Genomic DNA, 21,656 nt, shown 5'->3' with positions numbered 1-21,656 from the left:
TTTAGTGTGTGACAGCTGCCAAACATAAAAATCGCTATAAAACCCGCTATAAATAATAAATTAAACCCCCCTTTATCAACGCCTTAGTTAGGGAAAAATAATAAAATAAAAAATGTATTTATTTCCATTTCCCATTAGGGTTGGAGCTAAAGTTAGGGTTGGGACTAAAGTTGGGGTTACGGGTGTGGTTTGGGTTGGGATTAGGGTTAAGGGTAGTGTTGGGGTTAGGGTTGGAGTTAGAATTAGGGGGTTTCCACTGTTTAGGCACATCTGAGGCTCTGCAAATGCAACCTGACGCCCACAGACCATTCCATCAGTCGGAATTCCAAAACGCCACTTCTTCCCTTCCGAGTCCAGACATGTGCCCAAACAGTAGTTTTCTCCCACATATGGGGTATCCGCATACTCAGAAGAAATTGGACCCGAAAAGTTGTCCAATTTCTGCTGTTACCCTTGGGAAAATACAAAACTGGGGGCTAAAAAAATCATTTTTGTGGAAAAAAAAAAAGATTTTATTTTCACGGCTCTGCGTTACAAACTGTAGTGAAACACTTGGGGGTTCAAAGTTCTCACAACAGTTAAAGATAAGTTCATTTGGGGTCTAGTTTCCAATATGGGGTCGCTTGTGGGGGGGTTTCTACTGTGTAGGTACATCAGGGGCTCTGCAAATGCAGCGTGACGCCCGCAGACCATTCCATCAAAGTCTGCATTCCAAAACGGTGTTCCTTCCCTTCCGAGCTCTGCCATGCACCCAAACTGTGGTTCCCCCTATCAGCGTGCTCAGGACAAATTGCACAACAACTTTTGCGGCCAATTTCTCCTGTTACCCTTGGGAAAATAAAAAATTGGGGGAAAAAAGATCATTTTTGTGAAAAAAAAAATAAATACATTTTTTATTTTTACAGCTCTACATTATAAACTTCTGTGAAGCACTTGGGGGTTCAAAGTGCTCACCACACATCTAAATAAGTTCCCTAGGGGTCTAGTTTCCAAAATGTGGTCACTTGTGGGGGGTTTCAATGTTTAGGCACACCAGGGGCTCTCCAAACGCGACATGACGTCTAATCTCAATTCCAGCCAATTTTGCAAAGTCAAATGGCGCTCCTTCCCTTCCGAGCTCTGCCATGCGCCCAAACAGTGGTTTACCCCCACATATGGGGTATCTGCGTACTCAGTACAAATTGTACAACAACTTTTGGGGTCCAATTTCTCCTGTTACCCTTGGTAAAATAAAACCAATAGGATCTGAAATTTTTTTGTGAAAAAAAGTTAAATGTTCTTTTTTTTTTTTTTTTTTTAACATTCCAAAAATTCCTGTGAAGCACCTAATAAACTTCTTAAATGTGGTTTTGAGCACCTTGAGGGGTGCAGTTTTTAGAATGGCATCACTTTTTGGTATTTTCTATCATATAGACCCCTCAAAGTGACTTCAAATGTGATGTGGTCCCTAAAAAAAATGGTGTTGTAAAAATGAGAAATCGCTGGTGAATTTTTAACCCTTATAACTCCCTAACAACAGCAAAAAAATTTGGTTCCAAAATTGTGCTGATGTAAAGTAGACATGTGGGAAATGTTACTTATTAAGTATTTTGTGTAACACATCTCTGTGATTTAAGGGCATGAAAATTCAAAGTTGGAAAATTGCGACATTTTCGCCAAGTTTCAGTTTTTTTCACAACTAAACGCAGGTAATATCAAATAAATGTTACCACTATCATGAAGTACAATATATCACGAGAAAACATTGTCAGAATCACCGGGATCCGTTGAAGCATTCCAGAGTTATAGCCTCATAAAGAGACAGTGGTCAGAATTGTAAAAATTGGCCCGATCATTAATTTGCATATCACCCTTGGGGGTAAAGGGGTTAAACATCCCAAGGAGCACTGTGCAAGCGATCATATTGAAATGGAAGGAGAATCATACCACTGCAAATCTACCAAGACCCAGCCGTCCCTCTAAACTTTCATCTCAAACAAGGAGAAGACTGATCAGAGATGCAGCCAAGAGGCCCATGATCACTCTGGATGAACTGCAGAGATCTACAGCTGAGGTGGGACAGTCTGTCCATAGGACAACAATCAGTCGTACACTGCACAAATCTGGCCTTTATGGAAGAGTGGTAAAAAGAAAGCCATTTCTCAAAGATATCCATAAAAAGTGTTGTTTAAAGTTTGCAACAAGCCACCTGGGAGACACAAACATGTGGAAGAAGGTGCTCTGGTCAGATGAAACCAAAATCAAACTTTTTGGCAATAATGCCAAACGATATGTTTGGTGTAAAGGCAACACAGCTCATCACCCTGAACACACCATCCCCACTGTCAAACATGGTGGTGGCAGCATCATGGTTTGGGCCTGCTTTTCTTCGGCAGGAACAGGGAAGATGGTTAAAATTGATGGGAAGATGGATGGAGCCAAATACAGGACCATTCTTGAAGAAAACCTGTTGGAGTCTGCAAAAGACCTGAGACTGGGACGGAGATTTGTCTTCCAACAAGAAAATGATCCCAAACATAAAGCAAAATCTACAATGGGATGGTTCACAAATAAACGTATCCAGGTGTTAGAATGGCCAAGTCAAAGTCCGGACCTCAATCCAATCGAAAATCTGTGGAAAGAGCTGAAAACTGCTGTTCACAAACGATCTCCACCAAACCTCATTGAGCTCGAGCTGTTTGCCAAGGAAGAATGGACAAGAATTTCAGTCTCTCGATGTACAAAACTGATGGAGACATACCCCAAGCGACTTGCAGCTGCAATCGCAGAAAAAGGTGGCGCAACAAAGTATTAAGTTAAAGGGGCCAAATAATATTGCACGCCCCACTTCAGTGTTTGAATTTCCACAAAAATTTATAATAACCAATAAATTTCGTTCAACTTCACAATTGTGTTCCACTTGTTGTTGATTCTTCACCAAAAATTTACATTTGGTATCTTTATGTTTGAAGCATGATATGTGGGAAAAGGTTGAAAAGTTCCAGGGGGCCGAATACTTTCGCAAGGCACTGTATCTCTGGCTCTTTATACTCACTATGATCATACTATGGGATCCATTGCACTTGCTTATGTATAGCCACCTGATTGATTGTGACCATTCAGTATTCTCTATTTGTAATCACTAATATTACCTCACTTTTGTGACCAGCTTTTATCACCTTCCCTTGCTTTCGTATTGCACATGCACTTTGATAGATTGTGTGCTTATTTTTATGTGACTCGTTATAATCTCTGATTAAAATTTTAATTTGTCTTGCATCTACTCTCGTTTATCACCTTGCGCTCGTATCTTTTTTGAGATTTTTTTTTCTGGTTATATATAACTTTTATATTTGATTTTTTTTGCACAATTTCACCTTAGTTACACACATGTTCAATTTTATACTATGTTCTCCGGTCATACTAACAGTATAAGACTGTTTTTTGAGCTCTTTGACGTTAACGCTGCAATGCCTATATTAATTCTCTTCGTATAAAACCTGGTGTGTTAGTTTTTAATTTCAATTTTATTTAACATAATTTAATATACTCTTTTGTATTCTATTTCTGGTGTAATTATGTGTTGTTTTTCTACTTGTGCGGGCACCTCTTTTTGCTTGTAGTGCTACATTTTATTACTAATAAAGGTATTTTAGCCTCAATATTTAATTGTCCTATTGTTTTCTGACATTTGTTCGGTCCTCTTCTTCGGTTTCACACTTATTCCCAAATGGTCTGCCATTCTCCCTTATACAGCCGATATATATCATACACTGTCTATTAGACTCACTACTATTTTTTATATACCGTAATTGGTGATATACATCCATTGCTGTGTTCAATACGCGTTTTAAAAATTATAGATCTTCTGTATATTTTTAGTGATGAGTTAATTATGGAAAGAAGGGAAGTAGTCTTCTAATTTCTCCTTCATTTTCTCTTTTTGCAAGTGAAAAAATCTATTATCCGGCCTTAAAATGGCTAAAGGCAGATGAATGAAGTCTGATTTACAGATTTGGTACTGATATCTGGCAATGAAAAAGTATCAAGAGACAAAACATCCAATAATGTTCAATTAGGATCATCTTCCATGCTGCCTCTTCTGGGCTAAAGTGCTGCATTCTTGCTCATCTGCAAACTGAAATAACCAAAGTCAACTATGCCACGAAATCCTCACCCTTACTGTCAGCTATGGGGTTGAAGTGCTGAAAGTCACATGCAGTCTTATGTGGGTTGTATAACATGTCTGACCCAAATTAAGTGATTGTAAAATTCTGGCATTTTTCCTATTTATATCAGAAATGTATTTCCCCAGTAAGTCATCTATTACATAAAGATTATTTCTAACTTGCTGCAAGTTCCTCTAACCTTTGCCCTGTGTGGCGACAGAATTGACATATTTCCATTTATGGTTTAAATGGCATTATTTCCTGAATTAAATATAGCATAACTTTACATGAATTCTGCCTTGTTTTCAGTGTACTTTGTTTGCCGGTAATAAAACAAGAATCTAATGATTTTATAATGGAATCCGATTTATGACACACATGAATAATTGTTGTTATCGCTATCTGGCACATTGCACCTGAATCTACGGTTCATGTTGCAGGTGGTTTCACGGCAAGATTACTAGAGAACAAGCTGAGCGACTATTGTACCCGCCAGAAACGGGCCTGTTTCTTGTGCGAGAGAGCACAAACTATCCCGGAGACTACACACTGTGTGTGAGCTGTGAGGGGAAAGTGGAGCATTACCGGATCATCTACAAGACTGGCAAGCTGACTATTGATGAAGAGGCATACTTCGATAACCTCATGCAGCTGGTGGAGGTAAGGGGCTTTACCCAGATCACTCGTGATTCAGTTCCGTAAGTTAGCGTGATATGATGCGTGACATGAATCATTTTATGGTATTCAGAGTCTACGCAGCTTCTTCTTTTTTTTTTTTCACCAGTTTAGTAACACGGTTAAACACCATAAATGCTGCCTGGTGAAATTTCTAAATTAAATAATCATTGTAAGACCTATCCCTTCACAACCTCTTTAAGGGGAGCCTACACTTTCAGAAGAAACTGATTATGGTGCAGAACTGTGCTGTATGATCACTTTTAGTGATAACCTGCAGCACGGACCACCCAAAGAATGTGCTGCGGGCTAACTAGGCAGCATCCCACTTGTTACTCTTAGCCAGTGTCTTCAGTGCCGGAGCAAACGCTATAAAATTCTTTGACTCTCGCACTGAAGACTGCAGCCTGTTAGCAGAAGGATGCTGTTTAATTTAGTGCACCCTGGAGCAAGTCCGTGCTTGGGGTTATAGCCAAAAATGATCATATTAGAAAGCTTGAGGTGCACTTTAAGCTCTGATTTTTCACTACTTTGTCATGTCACTGATCATTTGAGCTGTTTGAATTGGTTGGTGTCTCTAAGCCAAAATCCCCACCACTTCTGTACGAAAAGGGGGTTGCAGTGTTTTAGCAAGCGCTAGTGTCCTTTCAGAGCTTTCTGTTGATTGTGGTAGCTTTCAGGGAGTAGACTGCAATTGATTCTGAAGTGCTATGATACATCATGGTTAAAACCACAGTTTCAGTTATATGGCTAAGGCCCAGAGTATATCACATTGATTGCAGGGTCTCAAAGCAAAATATAGACTGCTCTGCGTAACGTGTTACTTTTATTTCAGTTAATGTCCACCATTCCAATATTTTGTGTCTATTGCTTTTAATAGTTTCTGTGTAAGGATTCTCTGATGTTTGATACATTTTTATAATTTTGACTGCATGCAGATGCCACTAGGGGGAGCTAACTGCATATGGATAATCTCTAACTGCATATGGATAATCTCATACTGGCATGCCAGACCTGGCATGTCACTTTCCACAAGGAGAAACCTCAAGCATCTCACTTAGCCAAATCAGATCTCATACTTTGCACTGACGAGGGGCAATACCCTGTCTGCAAATTGAGATTCTGATTTGGCTTTTATCCTAAGTCATGTGGCAAGGCTCGTTAAAGGGACAATATTGAATAGTAGGATTGCTACTTCCCATATGTGGCATTAGAGTACAAGTCCCCTTCCTCTCTGAAGAGACCATTTGCATGTGGATTTATACAGCTTTTTAACTCTGTAGAAGCCAAATCTTTATACTGTAAGCTCCTAGTGGAATCTGCAGGTAAATTCTATAAGTGCCACAACAAGCTGGGAAGTAATCCAGTGGTGCCACGTGCCTTGCCTCTCTGATTAGGTGCATTACTAAGCCCTTGGATGTGGAGATTGTCTTGAATGTCTTACTGCTGACAAATTTACTCACCGTTGGAAGATAATATGAATTCCATGCAGCCATATATAGTAGTGCAATTTATACAATTTTCTAATATTTTTGTCTAGGTTAGCAATTCTGCATGTGATCAATTAATGCAGATTTTTATTTCGTTATTGTTACATTGAAATTGAAAATGCTGGATCTGATGTGCAAGATTTCCCTTCAAAGTTGGGTGTTACTTGGTCCAGTATTTTTAGAATGCAGTTGGAACATGTATGGTCATATAGTAAAAAGCATAGAGCTGGGTGTATATGCTGTATTCCCTACGCATTGATCTGAAATGGCTGAATAGATAAAGTAAAAGTAAGACAGTAGACATCTGGCTGAATTTTCTCCAATAACTGTCTATCATAACTTGCCAAATTTAGTGAATGTTTTACACACATATTGTGACTGTGGGTCACGTGAACCCTGAAATGCGTAGAATAAACCACGTTGAAACCTCTACAATGTTTGGAATTCTTGCAGCAGCACGTGGATAATCCTTTTTTCCTACCTAAGTGTATTGTCCAAGAAGGGGGCATAGCACTGCTGAAAAGGGGTCTAGCTGCTATTCCTTGTCCAACAAGGGGGCATAGCACTGCTGAAAAGGGGTCTAGCTGCTATTCCTTGTCCAATAAGAGGGCATAGCTCTGCTGAAAAGGGGTCTAGCTACAATGCCTTGTCCAACAAGGGGGCATAGCTCTGCTGAAAAGGGGTCTAGCTTCAATGCCTTGTCCAACAAGGGGGCATAGCTCTGCTGAAAAGGGGTCTTTTTGCTATGCCTTATACAATAAGGCGGCATAGCTCTGCTAAAAAGGGGTCTGGCTACAATTAGGTAGGAAAAAAGGATCATCCCCGCGCTGCCGCAAGACAAAACAAATATTGTGGTATGTCCTGATGAAGGGGTCAGGTGAACCCTGAAATGCGTAGAATAAACCACGTTGAAACCTCTACAATTTTTGGAATTCTTCTTGCAGCAGCACGTGGATGATCCTTTTTTCCTACCTAAGTGTATTGTCCAAGAAGGGGGCATAGCACTTCTGAAAAGGGGTCTAGCTGCTATTCCTTGTCCAATAAATGGGCATAGCTCTGCTGAAAAGGGGTCTGGCTACTATGCCTTGTCCAACAAGGGGTCATAGCTCTGTTGAAAAGGTCTTTTTGCTATGCCGTATACAATAATGGGCATAGCTCTGCTAAAAAGGGGTCTGGCTGCCATGCCTTGTCCAACATGGGTGCATAGCGCTGCTGAAAAGGGGTCTGGCTGCTATTCCTTGTCCAATAAGGGGGCATAGCTCTTCTGAAAAAGGGTCTGGCTGCTATTCCTTGTCCAATAAGGGGGCATAGCGCTGCTGAAAAGGGGCTTGGCTTAGTTGGAGGCGCCATAGTTAACTTCTGACATCATGCACCAAAATATGTAGAAAAAATGTGGTGCAACTTTGTACTACTCAGTAAACCAACTAATAGGTGCCGTATAATTAGAGTAGGCAGTCTAACGATGTAGAACATTTATCAACTATCAAAAAGCACTTTGTTAAATGTGTCCCATTAGATCGTGTAGTCAGCACTAAGAATTAGTATACCGTAAATATGTCCTACTGGAATCGGCCTCCATACATCCGAAGATGTGAGAGAAAATGTCTCCATTTAGGCTATGTGCCCATGTGCAGAAAGTATGCAGAATTTTCCTGACAAAATCCGGACTCCCATCGCAGGAAATCAGCTTGCGTTTTTTTTAGAGTTTTTATCACGTTTTTTGCACTTATTTTTTTGCATTTTTAGCGTGTATTTTTTATTTTTTTTTTTCAATTGTCCAAATACAATTCTATTGTGGGAAAACCGCGGATTTTACGCAAAATTAATGAACAGGCTGTGTTTTTTTCTGCAATGCTTTTCCGCTGCGGAAAAAAACGCAGCATGGGCACAAAAATTGCGGAATGCATTAAAATAATGGGATGCTTAATGTAAGCTTTTTTTTTTTTTTTTAGCGTTTCCACAGCAGAAAACCGCCTCAAAAACGCTAAAAAAAAAAAGCTAAAAATCCAGAACGTGGGCACATAGCCTAATAGTACTATTCCTTCCCTGCAGAAAGACGCAACATATTTCATTCTGCAAAACCATGCATCATTACATATAACCATGTGGTGCGAACATCTTCCTGAACATGACTAACCTCACCCGGTTTCCTGTGTCAGGAACTGAGAGATGCCGAAAAAGCGCAGCCAGTTCCTCTATGTACTGAGCTGTGCTGCGTTCACATTCTGGAACATAAAGCCCCGGCATACTCCGCCATGCTGTCAGTAAAAGGAAGAAGTACAGGGTGGAGCGCGGTAATTTGCTTTTTTGCACTGCATGCTGTGGCGGCACTGTCGGTCGAAGAGAGGGGAGAGTGGGTGTGGCTTACAGTGGCTGATGGGAGATTTGTATTCCTCTGCCTTTCAGTTGCCATCATGCAGTGGACACGTGAGGAGAGGTCATTTTGTGTTGAAGCGTATTTTTCAAATGCCCACTCGATCATTGCAGTGCAGCGTGCTTTTCGTTTACAATTCGCTGTTCCTCCACGCGGACGTGTTCCTGGACGGCAATCAATTGTAAATTGGGTGAATGCATTCAGAACAGCAGGGAATGTGTCATGTGTACGAAGGGGACCTAAGAGAAGGATTACAACACCACAAAACATCGAGAGAGTTAGAGCAGCAGTACTGCAATCTCCGAAACGCTCTGCTCGGAAGCAATCATTTGCTCTTGGCATTTCAAGACGTTCTCTCCACCGGATTCTTCATGATGAACTGAATTTTCACCCGTATAAAATGTGCGTGGTCCAACATTTGTCAGCATGGGACTATTTGACACGGCGGACCTCTTGTGAAGACATGTTAGCAACGATACCCCGTGACGCAATTGTGTTTTTTTCTGATGAGGCACATTTTCACCTCATTTTCACTGTGTGGTGCGCCATATCACGAGTAGGCATCATTGGTCCTTACTTTTTTCAGGATAATGGTCGTGCCATAACTGTGAACTCCGAACGGTACTTGTCTATGATACAGGATTATTTTCAGCCGGCTCTTGAGGCAATGGAACTAGAGGATACATGGTTCCAACAGGATGGTGCCACTGCACACACAGCGAGGGTTACCATGAATTGTTTGAGGCAAATGTTTCCTGGACGGCTTATCTCTTTGAGGGGAGATGTGAACTGGCCAGCACGCTCACCAGATTTAGCCCCATGCGATTTTTTCCTTTGGGGTTACCTGAAGTCTAAGGTGTATATCAACCGTCCCAACACCTTGGAAGACCTAAGGAACAATATTGAAGCTGAAATTGGCAGAATACCAGTGGACATGCTTGTTAGAGTTCATGAAAACTTCAGAAAACGTATGCAGCAGTGTGTGGATAGCGAAGGTCGACATTTGCCAGATACACTATTTAAAACCATGTAATTTAACCCCTTTACCCCCAAGGGTGGTTTGCACGTTAATGACAGGGCCAATTTTTACAATTCTGACCACTGACCCTTTATGAGGTTATAACTCTGGAACGCTTCAACGGATCCCAGTGAATCTGACATTGTTTTCTCGTGACATATTGTACTTCATGACAATGGTAAAAATTCTTTGATAGTACCTGCGTTTATTTGTGAAAAAAACGGAAATTTGGCGAAAATTATGAAAATTTCGCAATTTTCCAACTTTGAATTTTTATGCAATTAAATCACAGAGATATGTCACACAAAATACTTAATAAGTAACATTTCCCACATGTCTACTTTACATCAGCACAATTTTGGAACCAAAATTTTTTTTTGTTAGGGAGTTATAAGGGTGAAAAGTTGACCAGCAATTTCTCATTTCTACAACACCATTTTTTTTTAGGGACCACATCTCATTTGAAGTCATTTTGAGGGGTCTATATGATAGAAAATACCCAAGTGTGACACCATTCTAAAAACTACACCCCTCAAGGTGCTTAAAACCACATTCAAGAAGTTTATTAACCCTTCTGGTGCTTCACAGGAATTTTTTGAATGTTTAAATAAAAATGAACATTTAACTTTTTTTCACAAAAAATTTAATTCAGCTCCAATTTGTTTTATTTTACCAAGGGTAACAGGAGAAAATGGACCGCAATCATTGTTGTACAATTTGTCCTGAGTACGCCAATACCCCACATGTGGGGGTAAACCACTGTTTGGGCGCATGGCACAGCTCGGAAGCGAAGGAGCGCCATTTGACTTTTCAATGCAAAATTGACTGGAATTGAGATGGGACGCCATGTTTCGTTTGGAGAGCCCCTGATGTGCCTAAACATTGAAACCCCCCACAAGTGACACCATTTTGGAAAGTAGACCCCCTAAGGAACTTATCTAGAGGTGTGGTGAGCTCTTTCACCCACCAAGTGCTTCACAGAAGTTTATAATGTAGAACCGTAAAAATAAAAAATCATATTTTTTCACAAAAATTATATTTTCGCCCCCAATTTTTTATTTTTCCAAGGGTAAGAGAAGAAATTGGACCCCAATAGTTGTTGTACAATTTGTCCTGAGTAAGCTGATATCCCATATGTGGGGGTAAACCACTGTTTGGGCGGATGGGAGAGCTCGGAAGGGAAGGAGCGCCGTTTGACTTTTCAATGCAAAATTGACAGGAATTGAGATGGGATGCCATGTTGCGTTTGGAAAGCCACTGATGTGCCTAAACATTGAAACCCCCCACAAGTGACACCATTTTGGAAAGTAGACCCCCTAAGGAACTTATCTAGATGTGTGGTGAGCGCTTTGACCCACCAAGGGCTTCACAGAGGTTTATAATGGAGAGCCGTAAAAATAAAACAAAAATTTTTTCCCACAAAAATTATTTTTTAGCCCCCAGTTTTGTATTTTCCCGAGGGTAACAGGAGAAATTGGACCCAAAAATGTGTTGTCCAATTTGTCCTGAGTGCGCTGATACCCCATATGTGGGCGGAAACCACTGTTTGGGCGCATGGGAGGGCTCGGAAGGGAAGGAGTGCCATTAGAATGCAGACTTAGATGGAATGGTCTGCAGGCGTCACATTGCGTTTGCAGAGCCCCTAATGTACCTAAACAGTAGAAACCCCCCACAAGTGACCCCATATTGGAAACTAGACCCCCCCGGGAACTTATCTAGATGTGTTGTGAGAACTTTGAACCCCAAGTGTTTCACTACAGTTTATAACGCAGAGCCGTAAAAATAAAAAATCTTTTTTTTCCCACAAAAATTATTTTTTAGCCCCCAGTTTTGTATTTTCCCAAGGGTAACAGGAGAAATTGGACCCCAACAGTTGTTGTCCTATTTGTCCTGAGTACGCTGATACCCCATATGTTGGGGTAAACCCCTGTTTGGGCACACGGGTGAGCTCGGAAGGAAAGAAGCACTGTTTTACTTTTTCAACGCAGAATTGGCTGGAATTGAGATCGGACGCCATGTCGCTTTTGGAGAGCCCCTGATGTGCCTAAACAGTGGAAACCCCCCAATTATAACTGAAACCCTAATCCAAACACTCCCCTAACCCTAATTCCAACGGTAACCCTAACCACACCTCTAACCCTGACACACCCCTAACCCTAATCCCAACCCTATTCCCAACTGTAAATGTAATCTAAACCCTAACTGTAACTTTAGCCCCAACCCTAACTGTAGCCCTAACCCTAGCCCTAACCCTAGCCCGAACCCTAGCCCCAACCCTAACCCTAGCCCTAGCCCTAACCCTAGCCCTAACCCTAGCCCTAACCCTAGCCCTAACCCTAACCCTAGCCCTAGCCCTAACCCTAACCCTAGCCCTAACCCTAGCCCTAACCCTAGCCCTAGCCCTAGCCCTAGCCCTAACCCTAACCCTAGCCCTAACCCTAGCCCTAACCCTAGCCCTAATGGGAAAATGGAAATAAATACATTTTTTTATTTTTCCCTAACTAAGGGGGTGATGAAGGGGGGTTTGATTTACTTTTATAGCGGGTTTTTTAGCGGATTTTTATGATTGGCAGCCGTCACACACTGAAAGACGCTTTTTATTGCAAAAAATATTTTTTGCGTTACCACATTTTGAGAGCTATAATTTTTCCATATTTTGGTCCACACAGTCATGTGAGGTCTTGTTTTTTGCGCGACGAGTTGACGTTTTTATTGGTAACATTTTCGGGCACGTGACATTTTTTGATCGCTTTTTATTCCGATTTTTGTGAGACAGAATGACCAAAAACCAGCTATTCATGAATTTCTTTTGGGGGAGGCGTTTATACCGTTCCGCGTTTGGTAAAATTGATAAAGCAGTTTTATTCTTCGGGTCAGTACGATTACAGCGACATCTCATTTATATCATTTTTTTATGTTTTGGCGCTTTTATACGATAAAAACTATTTTATAGAAAAAATAATTATTTTGGCATCGCTTTATTCTCAGGACTATAACTTTTTCATTTTTTTGCTGATGATGCTGTATGGTGGCTCGTTTTTTGCGGGACAAGATGACGCTTTCAGCGGTACCATGGTTATTTATATCTGTCTTTTTGATCACGTGTTATTCCACTTTTTGTTCGGCGGTATGATAATAAAGCGTCGTTTTTTGCCTCGTTTTTTTTTTTTTTTTCTTACGGTGTTTACTGAAGGGGTTAACTAGTGTGCCAGTTTTATAGGGCGAGTCGATACGGATGCGGCGATACTAAATATGTGTACTTTTATTGTTTTTTTTTTTTTTTTATTTAGATGAAGAAATGTATTTATGGGAATATTTTTTTTTTTTTTTCATTATTTAGGAATATTTTTTTTTAATTTTTTTTAAACATTTGGAAATTTTTTTTTTTACTTTTTTACTTTGTCCCAGGGGGGGACATCACAGATCAGTGATCTGACAGTTTGCACAGCACTCTGTCAGATCACTGATCTGACATGCAGCAGTGCAGGCTTCACAGTGCCTGCTCTGAGCAGGCTCTGTGAAGCCACCTCCCTCCCTGCAGGACCCGGATCCGCGGCCATCTTGGATCCGGGACCTGGAGCAGGGAGGGAGGGCGGCAAGACCCTCGCAGCAACGCGATTACATCGCGTTGCTGCGGGGGTCTCAGGGAAGCCCGCAGGGAGCCCCCTCCCTGCGCGGTGCTTCCCTGCACCGCCGGCACATCGCGATCATCTTTGATCGCGGTGTGCCGGGGGTTAAAGTGCCGGGGGCGGTCCGTGACCGCTCCTGGCACATAGTGCCGGATGTCAGCTGCGATAGGCAGCTGACACCCGGCCGCGATCGGCGCCGCTCCCCCCGTGAGCGCTGCCGATCGCATATGACGTACTATTGCGTCCTTGGGAAGTAGGGCCCACCCCCCATGGACGCAATAGTACGTCTGATGGCAGAAAGGGGTTAAAAATTCCATTACTGTTCAGTATAATTAAAATATAAAATAATTTTTTCTAATTATCATAATTTTTTTATTTAATTCCCAAATCAGCAAATTACCGCGCTCCACCCTGTACATGATCATACTATAGGAATGGAAAGAGTTGTGTTTTCAGACTTCAGAAACACATCTGCCATATAAAATGTGATATACCAGAGCTGCAAGAAGTTATCCCATTACAACATCCATTTGAATGAAGCTGAATACTATAACGTCTCTGTTCCATACAAGGTTGTCCATGTTTTGAGACTACTTTTTGTAATCCTTTCATTAAAAATATCGCACCATTTGCCTTCTATTGCCCTGAGTTGCACGGTGTATAGCTGGCTGCAGAATGGGTTTGTTAACTGTTGGTCTGATGGGGAGTTTTACATTTATCTGTCTTTATCGGAGCTCCTCTTGGATGATTTATGGCTGCAGATGACCTCAACACATAATTGCAGGGAAACAAAGAGCCTGTAAAAGCCAAACTGCAAAATTTGTAATAAAACCCAATTACAAAATTATTTTTAGCCCCAAGTACATGCATTAAAAAAAAAAAAAGAGGGTCGCAAAAGAAGGACGACCTCCTTTAATGGCACAGCCTACCATTCGCTTCTTCAATGTGGATTTTTCCCCACTTTCGGATTTTGTTAAAAATCAGCCTTTCAGAGTAGGAGAAGTTCACTGTGGTATGGACGCACTGTCACTGTTGTCCTATGCATGAATCTGCTGTCTGGTTCCGTTTAAAGAGATTTTTCTATGCAATACTTGGCTTTGTATCCAGTCGGGACATGAATCCCCTCTGCTAAGGCTTTTTTCACACTAGCGTCGGAATCTCCCCGTCGCAATGCGTCAGGGAGAGATTCCGACGCTAGCGTTTGCTGCATTGCACAATGGGTGCAGCGGATGCATTTTTCCGGCGCATCCGCTGCCCCATTGTAAGGTGCGGGGAGGTGGGGGCGGAGTTCCGGCCGCGCATGCGCGGTCGGAAAAAGCAGTCCGTCAGGAGAAAAAAAACGTTACATGTAGCGTTTTTTTCTCCCAACGGTCCGCAAAAGCACGACGCATCCGTCGCTCGACGGATGCGACGTGTGGCAATCGTCGCAAATGCGTCGTCAATGCAAGTCTATGGGGAAAAAACGCATCCTGCAAGCACTTTTGCAGGATGCGTTTTTTCTGCAAAACGACGCATTGTGACGGATTGCAGAAAACGCTAGTGTGAAAGTAGCCTTACTCCGAACTGGTCAGCAGCGCATTTGTGTGTGTTTATTATTATTATTCTTCATTTTTATAGCGTCATTTATTCCATGGCGCTTTACATGTGAGAAGGGGCATACAAAGACAAGTACAATAAACATGAGCAATACAAGGCACACACAAGTACAGAAGAGAAGGGTTATTCACTTTATCTTTATTCACATATGTTGGGGTAGGATGTGGTTTTGTGGGACTGAATGTTACCTGGAATGTTAGTGCAGCCTGCCTCACAGACCTCATCGCTCTCCTGAACACAAAATGGCCGCTGGCGGAGTAGCATGTGACACTGTCCATTAGGCATTTCTCGTTGAGTAACTACTGCACCGTGGAAGAGGCTGGTGGATAGGTCGGGTCACATGCTCCTCCGCCAGCAGCCATTTTGTGCTCAGGAGAGTGGTGATGTCTGTGAGGCTGGCTGCCCTATCAGGCCGCAAACCCATGTTCCCAATACTTGTGTTAATATAAAGCAACTAACCCTTTCCTTTTAAGAGCCAAAATGGAAAGGAAAATTTCCTCTTTAGATTTGTTGGCCACATCCACTCATTTTGCCGGAGTTCCTTAGCTGTATAATGTTGATGAGGGGCAGCGTGATTGTACCCCGATGGCAGTCATTGGAAAGAAGTATCTGCAGGCTGAATTTCTACATGATATAGTGTCTCCTAGTTCGAGGTGTCCCCTCTCCTAATTATAATATTCTTGTATGATGTGATGTTTGAGGTAAATAGCTGAAGGAGCAACTTGCAGACGGTTTCTATTGTAGCCCTGTAAGCTGGATACATAAATGCAGGGAGCGCTGGTGTATTCTGCACTGTGGTTCTTACAGCAGAAACTAATACAAACCAGAAAGCGCTCTTTAACTGTACCTGAAACGCTAAGCAAATGGCGGCCCCCCTGTGTGGCTGTCTTGCCCTTTATGCATGTTTCCAGGCTGCCCGCTGCTGCACAGGTATAATTTGCCCTACTGTAATGTGATGGGGTGAGGTGTCCTGCGTAGGCAAATGTGTTTCATTTCTGCTTTTTCTGTTGTGAAGCAAATGGCACAATTTTCAAGTGAAACTGTGTAAACTTCCTTATTTGTCCTATTAAGTGCTTGCAGTGACCTCATCTTGAAGAAATAGCTACGGTATTTTTTAATGCGGAAATGTGCAATATACAGTTAATAATGTCAGAAGTGGAATACTTAAACTATGCTATCGCAAAATGTGCCTGAAGTTGCTAAGCTGTATGCAGTGACCCGACAATCAGGACAAATTAGCGTTTATTATTATTTGTTTTCAGGAGCATGCCGTTCCCCAGCCCCCCGGTTTCCTACAGGCCGGTGGGCGGTGTGCTCGGGGTTAGCTGAACTGTGCGCTTTCCAGTGCTGCCAACAGCATTGCAGTGCCTCTGCAGCCTCAGAGGAGCGCAGGGGAACTGAATATGGATGGAACCAGTGATCCGGTCAGCTTCAGAACAGTGTTTACAAGCTCTAAAGAAGAGTTTGTAAATGCCTCCACTGATAGACTGCAGGAATAACCGGTGACTTAGGCCACGAGCAGTATGCAATAAAATGTAAAAATCTATCTTATTCTTGAAATTGAGATTTATTTTCGTTTTTAGTAACGAGTAAGTTACAAAGATGCTTGATTTTGCAAACACCTAGTAAATTGAACAATTTAGGATGATGAGTAAAAGCCCTTTAAACTGGGCTCTTCAGATTTCATGAGACGACTGTCGTAAAGTTCTGTATCCCCCATGAAATACTAATTCTAGAACCTCTTTTCTCTCCTTTATACCGTTCCTCTGTTATTCCTTCTAGAAATTCACAAATAAATTGACCTCTTGGTGTTACCAGTTGAGGGCTAGTCCTTGCGCACTGACACTGTTGGTCTGTATTGATTATGACCCTTTTGTTGAGGGGGATGTTTTCACCCATTAGGAAAAATAACAAAGGAATGGTAGATTATTATTATTATTATTATTATTATTATTATACATTTTTATAGCGCCATTTATTCCATGGCGCTTTACATGTGAATACGGGGCAAATATAGACAAATACATTAAACATGAGCAGATAACAAGGCACACGAGTACATAAGGAGGGAGGACCCTGCCCGCGAGGGCTCACAGTCTGCAGGGGGTGGGTGAGGATACACTAGGAGAGGGAAGAGCTGGCTGTGCGGCTGTTCAGTAGGTTGAGGATCACTGCAGGCTGTAGGCTTGTCGGAAGAGATGAGTCTTCAGGTTCTTTTTGAAGGTTTCTATGGTAGGCGCAAGTCTGATGTGTTGGGGTAGAGAGTTCCAGAGTATGGGGGAGAGATTGAAGAGATGCTCCAGAGTTCCTATATTATGGAGAGTACAAGTATTTTCTAATCTATGCACGTCAGTGGTCACCTTACGTTGACCCTTTATCATTACATTAGTACGTTTCCTAGGCTATATAGGGCCTTGTTTTTCATGGGATGAGTTGGGGGTTTCTTAACGCATCATATAATAATTTTTTTAAAAATATGAATGATTTTTTTAAGGTTTACATTATAATGGCAAAATGCATATCTGCCGGTGTTTCTTTTTATTTTTTTTCTTGCATTGTTTACTGTAATCATGGTAAATTATATTTATAGACTGTACAAAAATCCAATTTTTGAAATATGCTAATTTATTTGTGTGCAAAAGAACAGTCAATCAGGTATATCAGATCAAAACAGAATTATTACAGAAATGGTGAATGCGACTCAGTATGATTTCGACGTTTCGACCCCTCCCGGGTCTTATTCTTGTGGTCGCACTGTGAATATAAAACGGTATATACATATCTTAACATAGATAACAAACAACGGATAAATACAACACAACAGACAAATATATGATACAATATATACAACATGATTTGATTCCTTAGTTACTGCTCCCCACAAGGAAAATGTTTATATTATGAGGCTAGGCTCTAGTTAATACTGTAGAGGGAGTCTGTCAAGTGACATGGTATCTACGAGAACTTCAATCTCATAAAGTAAGGTTATTACCTTAGTCCAGGCTACGTGAATGGTTCTTAGGATAGAAATGATGTTGTCCCTGTGATGTCCAGGGGCTATGAAGAATGATAATTACATTAATATCCGGTGGTGAATATCCTGAGTCAGGATCAAATATATGTATCTAAAGAGGTGAATTACCAGGTATAGTTTCTTTAATATTTACGTGTAGCCTAGAGATTGATCTGTCTCCGAATATGACCTGAAAAAGTCACATACAGCTGTAAGAGGCAGTGGGTGATAGTGTCCCAAAGAGATTTGGTAAAGTAATTACCTTACTAAAGATAAATAGTGACGTTTCAGTGTCTTGCTGATAATTGATATTTAATTTGGGGGCTGGCTCGCCTCTTGGTACAACCTGGAAAGTTACATATATGGTGGTAATATAATAAAATAAATGTAATAAAATAAATGTAATATACAGAGCTCCATGGTAATGGTAAAGGGTAATTACCTCATCCGGCCGTAATGGTGTATATATTACGAGTGATTGGTAAGGTGCATGCAGCCTTCTGGGTATATCGTTTCCAGGGAAAGCCTAAAATATCATAAGTTGGTCTAGTGAAATACAGCTATTTACATGGAAGTGTCCCAGGGAGAGTGAAAGAAGATTACTACCTTGGGGAGGAGTAACAGCGGCGCATCCGCATCTTGCTGTTGCTTATGAAGGCATATAACCCTATGGGGACCAAAATAAAGTATTAAGTGTGATATCACCACTGCCTCTTACAGCTGTATGTGACTTTTTCAGGTCATATTCGGAGACAGATCAATCTCTAGGCTACACGTAAATATTAAAGAAACTATACCTGGTAATTCACCTCTTTAGATACATATATTTGATCCTGACTCAGGATATTCACCACCGGATATTAATGTAATTATCATTCTTCATAGCCCCTGGACATTTTATTATTATTATTATTATACATTTTTATAGCGCCATTTATTCCATGGCGCCTTACATGTGAATACGGGGCAAATATAGACAAATACATTAAACATGAGCAGATAACAAGGCACACGAGTACATAAGGAGGGAGGACCCTGCCCGCGAGGGCTCACAGTCTGCAGGGGGTGGGTGAGGATACACTAGGAGAGGGAAGAGCTGGCTGTGCGGCTGTTCAGTAGGTTGAGGATCACTGCAGGCTGTAGGCTTGTCGGAAGAGATGAGTCTTCAGGTTCTTTTTGAAGGTTTCTATGGTAGGCGCAAGTCTGATGTGTTGGGGTAGAGAGTTCCAGAGTATGGGGGAAGCACGGGAGAAGTCTTGGATGCGGTTATGGGAAGAAGAGATGAGAGGGGAGTAGAGAAGGAGGTCTTGGGAGGACCGGAGGTCGCGTGTAGGTAGGTACCGGGAGACCATGTCACAGATGTATGGAGGAGACAGGTTGTGGATGGCTTTGTATGTCAGTGTGAGGGTTTTGAACTGGAGTCTCTGGGCGATAGGAAGCCAGTGAAGGGCTTGACACAGGGGAGAGGCTGGGGAATAGCGGGGGGACAGGTGGATTAGTCGGGCAGCAGAGTGTAGGATGGATTGGAGTGGTGCCAGAGTGCTAGAGGGGAGTCCAGAGAGTAGGAGGTTGCAGTAGTCGAGGCGGGAGATGATAAGGGCATGCACTAGCGTTTTTGCAGTGTTGCGGTCAAGGAAAGCACGGATCCGGGAAATATTTTTGAGTTTGAGACGACAGGAGGAGGCAAGGGCTTGGATATGTGGCTTGAAAGAGAGGGCAGAGTCGAGGATCACCCCGAGGCACCGGGCGTGTGGGACTGGGGATAGTGAGCAGCCATTGACATTGATGGATAGGTCTGGTGGAGGGGTAGAGTGAGATGGGGGAAAGATGATGAATTCTGTTTTGTCCATGTTCAGTTGTAGAAAGCGAGCAGAAAAGAAGGCTGAAATGGCAGACAGACAGTGCGGGATTTTGGTAAGCAAGGAGGAGAGGTCAGGTCCGGAGAGGTAGATCTGCGTGTCGTCAGCGTAGAGATGGTACTGCATACCGTGGGATTCTATGAGCTGTCCCAGGCCGAAAGTGTAGATGGAGAAGAGTAGGGGTCCTAGAACAGAGCCTTGAGGAACACCGACTGACAAGGGGCGAAGTGAGGAGGTGGTGTGGGGGAGGGAGACACTGAATGTTCGGTCTGTCAGATATGACGAGATCCAGGAAAGGGCCAAGTCTGTGATGCCAAGGGATGAGAGGATTTGTAGCAAAAGGGAGTGGTCTACAGTGTCAAAGGCAGAAGACAAGTCCAGGAGAAGGAGGACAGAGTAGTGTCGCTTGCTCCTGGCAGTTAGTAGGTCATTGGTGACTTTAGTTAGGGCAGTTTCAGTTGAGTGATGGGAACGGAAGCCTGATTGTAACCGATCAAAGAGGGAGCAGGAGGAGAAGTGGGAGGACAGTTCAAGATGGACGTGTTGCTCCAGCATCACAGGGACAACATCATTTCTATCCTAAGAACCATTCACGTAGCCTGGACTAAGGTAATAACCTTACTTTATGAGATTGAAGTTCTCGTAGATACCATGTCACTTGACAGACTCCCTCTACAGTATTAACTAGAGCCTAGCCTCATAATATAAACATTTTCCTTGTGGGGAGCAGTAACTAAGGAATCAAATCATGTTGTATATATTGTATCATATATTTGTCTGTTGTGTTGTATTTATCCGTTGTTTGTTATCTATGTTAAGATATGTATATACCGTTTTATATTCACAGTGCGACCACAAGAATAAGACCCGGGAGGGGTCGAAACGTCGAAATCATACTGAGTCGCATTCACCATTTCTGTAATAATTCTGTTTTGATCTGATATACCTGATTGACTGTTCTTTTGCACACAAATAAATTAGCATATTTCAAAAATTGGATTTTTGTACAAGATATTCCACATAGGGAGTGCGGTGGATCCCAATATAATACTAGTAATAGACCCTATGGTCTGTCGCACCAGCACCCCGACTTTATTATAGAGTGCAGGCTAAAATATTTGTATTTATATTTATAGACTGGATTGTTAGCAATATGTAGATGCAAAAAAAAATCTGAAATATTTACCTAAATTTTTATTATTTTTAACATTTTTTAAATCTGTTTAGGAGACCCTTTTTTTTTTTTTTTAATTTAAATGTATGTTTAAATTATTTCAATTTCATTATTCTTTTTGACACAATATTGCTGACTGTGCAATCTTTATGCACAGGCAACAAAATACAGTAGCTTCGATATGCTGTAACATAATGCCCTGCATTATTTCTGGACAGCAATGGATTTTTTTTTTTTTTATTTGCAAGCTGGGCTGTCCATATAAATCCATCAGACCTGGCTACCCCAATTCTGGAACTTGCAAACTTTTGGCAGAATCATGATTACCTTAGAATAAGTTAAAGGGAATCTGTCACCAGGGGTTTGCCACCTAATCTGAGAGCAGCACAATTTAGTGATCAAACAAGGATTCCAGCGATGTGTCGCTTTTTGGTCTGCTTGCTATAGTTTTGATAATCTCTGCTAATAAAACTGTGATTTTTGTCACTATAGGACTAGTAAGTCTGCTGTCATGTAGTATTTAGTGATCATCGGATAAGGTGTTATCTGAGCATGCTCGGGTGCTATCTGAGTGTCTTCGGCATGCTCGAAAAATGTGGAGTCTCCGCAGCTGCGTGTCTCGCGGCTGTTAGACAGCCACAACGCATGGATTGACTAAAAAACAGGAAATCCCTGCATGA

The 21,656-nt window shown here is 41.8% G+C and overlaps 1 protein-coding gene across 2 annotated transcripts in view; it reads left to right on the top strand.

Annotated features, from left to right (window-relative positions):
- The window catches only part of CSK (C-terminal Src kinase), a 135,522-nt gene that overhangs the window by 83,878 nt on the left and 29,988 nt on the right, over nt 1-21,656 (top strand). For both annotated transcript variants that reach the window (XM_069765707.1, XM_069765708.1), the window contains one exon: nt 4,589-4,808. In XM_069765707.1, the coding sequence (XP_069621808.1) occupies nt 4,589-4,808 (220 nt within the window). The remainder of the gene's footprint in view (nt 1-4,588; nt 4,809-21,656) is intronic.

The sequence above is a fragment of the Ranitomeya imitator genome, chromosome 4 (genome assembly GCF_032444005.1).
Source record: "Ranitomeya imitator isolate aRanImi1 chromosome 4, aRanImi1.pri, whole genome shotgun sequence".
Classification (NCBI taxonomy): Eukaryota; Metazoa; Chordata; class Amphibia; order Anura; family Dendrobatidae; genus Ranitomeya; species Ranitomeya imitator.
This window is presented reverse-complemented; position numbering and strand designations above follow the sequence as displayed.